Genomic DNA, 7,089 nt, shown 5'->3' on the forward strand with positions numbered 1-7,089 from the left:
TCGTCTGCCGCAGCCACATCAAAGCAGGCCAGGTTATTAACTGGGCATGGAGAGCACTGAAGGTCGAATTTCCATCTCGCACTGTCCCTCTCCACAAACAACCGCCCCACGACCCCCCCAGCTCATTTTAAATCAACAAGCGCCATTAGACATACGACTACTTTTAATGTCTCATTCTGCCATCATCGTGGGTGGCGGACATTGTCCATGCCCCCTCCAATTCATTAGGCAACTTATTGGGCTCAAGATTCAATATGCATGTTAATTTAATGGGTTTTCTGGTTTGGAGGAAAGAAAAGGGAGAGGCTTTGATGTTCACTAAACTTGGCAGTCAATCGTCAGTGGCACGGAATCACGGCATTAATGAAGGCTGAGGAGACAATGGGCCCAGCTATTGTTTTAGGCACATGCATGTTAATACATTTCATTCACATGCATACAGATGTGCTTGAAAGACCTTTTTACCTGTCCAGAGCCTTCATTTTCGGTAATGCACATGCAGATGGCGATTATGTTCCCCCTGACCTCAAATCAAATCCAAAATTGTGGGGAGAGTAATAGCTGTATCACCACCACTGTATCTTAGTCCCCATATAGGACACAGTGGCAGATACACACAACAGAAGGATTTTTAGATTAAATATTTATAGAGGCTGATTTAACTCACCTCCATCTTATAGTGGTGTGTAATCACTGCAGCCTAAACTGAAACTTTGTAGGCTATAGACCAAGCAAGCAGTAGATTTGGGAATAATCTAGAGACAGAAAAAACTAAATAAATATACATTAATACATTACAAAATATATATTTTAAGAGATGCAAACTATCACATACCTTACAACCCATGACCAAATAGGCCCATTTCAGAGGATATGGAAGAGGTCTGACAGAAAAAAAAAAATAAAATATGCCACAGCCAGTAGCCTTCAACAGATGAGGTTTAATATTCAGCCACTCACTGTGCAGCGGGGAGAGCGATTCAAACCAGTCGCTCTTGGGGTTTTCAAGTAAACACATCGAGAGACAAGGTGCTGAAAGAACATTTTCACCATAGAGCCATAGTGATAGATTGAGGTCAAATGTAAAAGCCGGAATTGGTTTGTCATAGTTAGAGCATGTGTTGATCCATCTGGAGGCCTCGATGGCGAGCCTTCAGCACCACTTGCCGCGCGAGCATGTGCCGCGGTTGTGCAAGCGTAAACTGAGCGCATAGCTCAGTATGCATAGGCCTTCACGCGCAACGAGTCGGACAGAAGAACTCGAGTAGCCTAGGCTAGTCTATTAATAGGCTACTATTATATCTTTTGTTCTAATTGTAATAGTAGGCTACGAATTGTAATAAAAAAAATTAACAACGTATTTCCTTTTTGGTTTCCCATAGGCCCACTTCCAAGGAGACTTTGTGCACATCCCAGGTGTGCCAAATGAGAAAATAAACTCAACAAAAGAATACCAAGGAGTGTGCGAACTTTTTTCCTAAAAAACTTCCCATAGGCCCAGCCTAGGTCAACCTAAACAAAAGATTTATGTAGCCTGGTCTAGGCTATACAACAGTAGGCCTATTTGTGTAGGACTATATGTATGTGTGTGGTATCTTGATATCTTTTCTTCCAGTATTCAGAGTTGTGTGTGTGTGAGAGAGAGAGAGAGAGAGAGAGAGTATCGTGCGAGAAGAAAGACTCCAGAACTACAGTTTTCATTGCACAAAATAACACTAAAATAGCTGCTAACTGCACAGAATTAGGCCTAGACTGCGTCTCCCGTATTAAATCTTATACAACGACCTGTAACCGATTTATCAAGCACAGCACAGAATGGCTTCGAGGGAACAGGGAATTAATTAAACGCGACTTTAGTTCGTGATCACACTTGTCATATAAGATTCCAAGCGTTTAACACGCCGGGCCGCACGCGGGGCTAGAAGCCCAGTCTAATTACGCAGAACTTGTCAGGCTTCTCGCTTCGGTTTCTGTGGGTGGCACCCGCCCGAGAGACAACAGGCTGTTGGAAACCTGCGCGCACCACTGCCTCGCAGGCGAAAACCTGTGCTGCACCCGGACACACGAGTCGGTTCCAGAATAGCAACGTCAAAAGAAATTAATTCCGCAGTCGTCGTTAAATGGATTTTGCCTGGGTGTTTTATTAAAGACTGGTACGTGTTTACAACTTTAGCCCGTGTGCGACAGGCCTATGTGGCATGAAATTGTGTTCTCGTTGAGTGAAAACGAACAGGTCAGTTTAACCTTATAGGCTACCACACCTGTAAAGAAGACGCTGGGTGGCCAGGGTAGTCTAAACCAAACGTTGTTTGATAGCCTACCCTTTTTGAGTGAGCCAGCTCCCTTGGAAAATAGCCTGCTACACTACACTTGGCTAGTGCAGAATAGGCTAAGCAGACCAAAATCCTAGGCCACCCAGATGAACTTGCAGATTATTCGGGAAAGATGGCTGGAGAGAGAAAGACAGAGGTAATGTCAAATGCTGCCAAAGGCTTGTAAATCGTTGCTCAAAACCCCAACCATTCCAGTTAGAGTTGGCTATAATTTACCAAAGCGCCATACCTTTGGAGTAGGCTAGCCTAGGCTAGATCTTTGTTACGTTGCCTGCAGTCTTTCGTTAGGAGACAACTGAAGTAGACTTTGCAAGACCCATGTAAACATAACATAAATCCCGATATTCAAATTTGTGCTCATCCTCTCCCCTGTCAAAACAGGCAGAAAATGAAGAGACGGCGCCATCTACTGTTAAAAAAAAAAGAACAGTTAAAAAAACAAAACAAAGCGAAACATAACTGAACCATTTCTACCAGGGTAAAGAAATCCACGTCCATACTAAAGGCTTGAATAAATACTGGTGGAAGAACATGGTGAGTAGCCCCTGATGGGTTAAAGGCGATGGGTGGCAGAGTGGCTGATGACCAGACGCGGGACATATGCCACCAGGCTGCTGGGAATCCTCTGGGGCAGCACTAATGAGGTCTTGGTGTTGGCGGACACCGGGCACAAACAAGGTCAAACAATGTCAGGTTACAGCTGTCACTCATCCATGACCCTGATGTCTGCTCGCTCTCTCTGACTGGAACCAGCCAAACGGCACTCACAGGCACATGTAAACGCGTGCACACACACACACACACACAGACACACACGCGCGCACACACAAACACATAACACAGACACACTTCATAAACGTACACTCACAGACACATACAGTATACTAGAATGCAGTGTTAGTGATGGCCTCGTTACTGACATCCACAGACACTGGGAGAGAGCAGGCCTTAGCAGTTTTATTTAATCTTTTGTTTTGTTTAGTTTTTTTTTTCTTTGTTTACATGGATACCAGATGTACCTATCCCCTGAGTGTATTTGCGTAAGGTGTGTGTGTGTGAAAGAAAAGCTAATTTTGTGTTTGTCAAGCAGAGATATATGAGAATATGTTACTATTCATTTTACAACATCACGGTGTCAAGAAAATATTTTACTCTTACTTTTACAAAATGGTGGCAAAGAAAATATTTTACTTTTGCTTGCTATTACAGTAAATGCATATTGAATACTTTCCAAAAGTATATGACCCTCACTATTACTGTAAGACACAAACTGCCCTACTGTATATTGTTTGGTTTGTTTTGCTGTAACTTTGTAATGGGCAGATAAATAAATTATATTAAATATATATTTTACACAGTAGGCCTATATATTTTATATTTTTGTGGCCACAATATGTGGCTAATTTCCAAACTACATGTATCTTGTCACTTGCTGAACAAAGTGGAGTCACTCAAACATCAATGACATCTATTCAACTTTTATTCTGATTCTTGATTTATATACTGTACAGAGCAATAACATGACACACTGACAGAAAGAGAGAGAGAGAGAGAGAGAGAGAGAGAAAGATGTCATAGTTCTGCAGGTGCACAGACTCATGCTTGCTTCTCGAATGTTCTCACTGCCACCACATCTCCAATCTTAAATGTCTACAGAGAAAGACAACAGATGAGGACATTTAGAGGGGTGATATAGAGTTTTAATAGAGAAGAAAGAGAGAGAGAGAGAGAGAGAGAGAAACATATAGAGTCTGCCATTCTGACCCAAAACATCTTTTTGTCAAATTCAATAAACTGCTTTGTGTGTAGCTAGGTTGTGGACAAAAATGAAGTCTCCACAACAAGACAAGACAATGTTTGTGGCATTTTTTGTGTTGAACATCTCTGCTCTGCTGCTGAGAATGCGGTGATACAGATCAGTGGTAAGATGGAGATCTGTTTCGTTCCTTACCGTGACAAACTTGTCGCTCACCAACTCTCTCTCGATGGTTGTCTCCTTGCCATCCCATGTCTGCCTCTGGACCATTCTACCATTGTCCAGGGTCACTACGTTCTGCAATTCAACACACAAATAAAGAAACCCATCAGATTTCAACAGGTACAGTATATTGTCCCCAAATGGCAAACCCTTTAGCCTTAATATTTCAAATGTTTTATTGACATGACTATCAAAGCACGTACAAACATGAATATAGATACATAGATTCATAATAACAATACCGGTAATACTTTGAATAATAATCAAATAACTAAAACAAACAAAAACAAAGATGTTGAGGTAACTCACTTTAGTCTGTCTCGCATCACCGGTGGTCTCGTTGAACTCTTCGTTCAGTTTGAACTTGATATCTTTTCTTCCAGTATTCAGAGTTATGGTTCCATCAGCGTCCACGGAGACGGTCACACTCGGTTTGGCTTTGCTGGCTACCTGGCGTATAGCAAAGCTCACACCTGCAGAAAACGCTCAACTCATCAGATGCCTCACTAACCCAATCTGCAGGTTAACATGTCACAAATATACATACATGTCTTACATCTTTACCTGACCCTTTCTACAAGAATGTCCTTAAATTGTTGGTGCTCAGTTAAACAAATTAACCCTTTCATACCGAGTTCCTTGAGGTAATCATCAAAGTTTTCACTCTTCACCATCTTCCAGGTCCCAACAAACTTCTCGGCCATGATAGCTGTGGTGTGTGGTCTGGTCTCTGGGGTGATGCGTCCGAGAATCGACTTTCAGGTGAAGCGCAGGTGTGCAGAGACTCTCAGGCGGAATTCTTTTCAATCATCTCTGCAGTAAGGGCAAGGCTTAGCCAGCCAATCAGAGCCTGTGACATCACACAATGTTTTATTTGATTTTCCAGGTAGCATAGAGGTGCGAACAAAGACGAGTTCCGCAGGTGTTTGGTGAGAGGACATTGACACCACAGCCAGATCATCTAGTTTTGGTTGTCAATCAGTGATGGAATAATCTGTGCTTTTGGATCTTACTATGTGTTACTGATAAATAGCATTTGGCACTGTTTCACATTTTACAGTGTGTTACTGATAAATAGTATTTGGCACTGTTTCATACAGTATTTTACAGTGTGTTACTGATAAATATGGCATTTGGCACTGTTTCACATTTTACAGTGTGTTACTGATAAATAGCTTTTGGCACTGTTTCATACAGTATTTTACAGTGTGTTACTGATAAATAGCATTTTGCACTGTTTCACATGTTACAGTGTGTTACTGATAAATAGTACTATTTGGCACTGTTTCACATTTTACAGTGTGTTACTGATAAATAGTATTTGGCACTGTTTCATATTTCACAGTGTGTTACTGATAAATAGCATTTGGCACAGTTTCATATTTTACAGTGTGTTACTGATAAATAGCATTTGGCACTGTTTCACATTTTATAGTGTGTTACCTATTAATAGCATTTGGTACAACAGTGTACTACAGAAGTACATTTTCAACATTTTATTCCCATAAAGTTTCCTGTATTACATTAATCATTGTTCTCATCCACTTCTATGAGAGGGGACCCTCATTTCTATGCTATTTCACAACATACAACCTAAGAACTAGAAAAAGAATCAAAGAATAAATTAGTTGATCTGTTGAGTAAGCAGTGTTGTGCTTTATTTTTTTCTTGCTCTTAAGTTGATGCTTATTTCTATAAATGCAGAGGCTATGAGAACAAAATGTCTAGCCTACTTGTGTTTAGATGCTGTATTCAAGTTTTTATTGCTCCTCACACTGTAATCAGATCTGTTAATGTCTTCAGTGATCACTATAACCAGGCTTATCACTGTTACTAAGCATACCAAACCATGATGCCTTCCCCAAAAAGACAGACCCATTTCAAAATGATAAACACTGTCTATTCCCATGTTTTTGACACAATTCAGACACGTTCTTTCATCCTTCCTAACACTGCTCTCAATGCAGAAACAGGAATGCCAGTCGTCCCATGGTGTGTGATTATTTTATCCCCATCCTAACACCAGTGCCCTGTGCCACACTTAGACCCATCTGCATCCTAACACCAATGATCTATGCCTCAGTAAGGCCACGCCAAGACTCTCTGCAGCCAAAACAGGAATGCAGAGATGGTAATGACATTTTTCCCACAAAGTGCCTCTCAGTGACCCTTACACATCGTAACGCTGCTACCCTCTGCCACAGTCAGACCAAGCCCACACTCCCTGTGCCCTCTGCCACAGTCAGACCAAGCCCACACTCCCTGTGCCCTCTGCCACAGTCAGACCACACCCACACTCCTTGTGCCCTCTGCCACAGTCAGAGCATGCCCACACTCCTTGTGCCCTCTGCCACAGTCAGAGCATGCCCACACTCCCTGTGCCCTCTGCCACAGTCAGAGCATGCCACAGTCAGAGCATGCCCACACTCCCTGTGCCCTCTGCCACAGTCAGAGCATGCCACAGTCAGAGCATGCCCACACTCCCTGTGCCCTCTGCCACAGTCAGAGCATGCCCACACTCCTTGTGCCCTCTGCCACAGTCAGAACATGCCCACACTCCTTGTGCCCTCTGCCACAGTCAGAGCATGCCCACACTCCTTGTGCCCTCTGCCACAGTCAGAGCATGCCCACACTCCTGTGCCTCTGCCACAGTCAGAGCATGCCCAGCTGTGCCCTCTGCCACAGTCAGAGCATGCCCACACTCCCTGTGCCCTCTGCCACAGTCAGATCATGCCCACACTCCCTGTGCCCTCTGCCACAGTCAGAGCATGCCCAGCT

At 43.0% G+C, this 7,089-nt stretch overlaps 1 protein-coding gene across 1 annotated transcript; it reads right to left on the reverse strand.

Annotated features, from left to right (window-relative positions):
• Positions 1-3,795: 3,795 nt before the first annotated feature.
• On the reverse strand, positions 3,796-5,075 carry LOC125305973 (fatty acid-binding protein, heart-like). Its single transcript, XM_048261078.1, has 4 exons — positions 4,943-5,075; positions 4,621-4,784; positions 4,285-4,386; positions 3,796-3,983 (listed from the first exon to the last, which is right to left on the reverse strand). Exons 1-4 carry the CDS (start codon positions 5,013-5,015, stop codon positions 3,930-3,932), a joined length of 393 nt encoding a protein of 130 aa, XP_048117035.1. The 5' UTR covers positions 5,016-5,075; the 3' UTR covers positions 3,796-3,929.
• Between the last annotated feature and the right edge of the window lie 2,014 nt (positions 5,076-7,089).

Source organism: Alosa alosa, chromosome 13 (genome assembly GCF_017589495.1).
Source record: "Alosa alosa isolate M-15738 ecotype Scorff River chromosome 13, AALO_Geno_1.1, whole genome shotgun sequence".
Taxonomy (NCBI): Eukaryota; Metazoa; Chordata; class Actinopteri; order Clupeiformes; family Clupeidae; genus Alosa; species Alosa alosa.

What these genes read in the sequence shown, in the direction of transcription:
- LOC125305973 (XM_048261078.1), bottom strand. Translation starts at nt 5,015, where the DNA reads ATGGCCGAGAAGTTTGTTGGGACCTGGAAGATGGTGAAGAGTGAAAAC. An exon ending in TGATTACCTCAAGGAACTCG is followed by an intron (nt 4,785 to 4,942) that starts GTATGAAAGGGT and finishes CGTTTTCTGCAG; the next exon opens with GTGTGAGCTTTGCTATACGC. An exon ending in TGAGCGACAAGTTTGTCACG is followed by an intron (nt 3,984 to 4,284) that starts GTAAGGAACGAA and finishes CTTTCTCTGTAG; the next exon opens with ACATTTAAGATTGGAGATGT.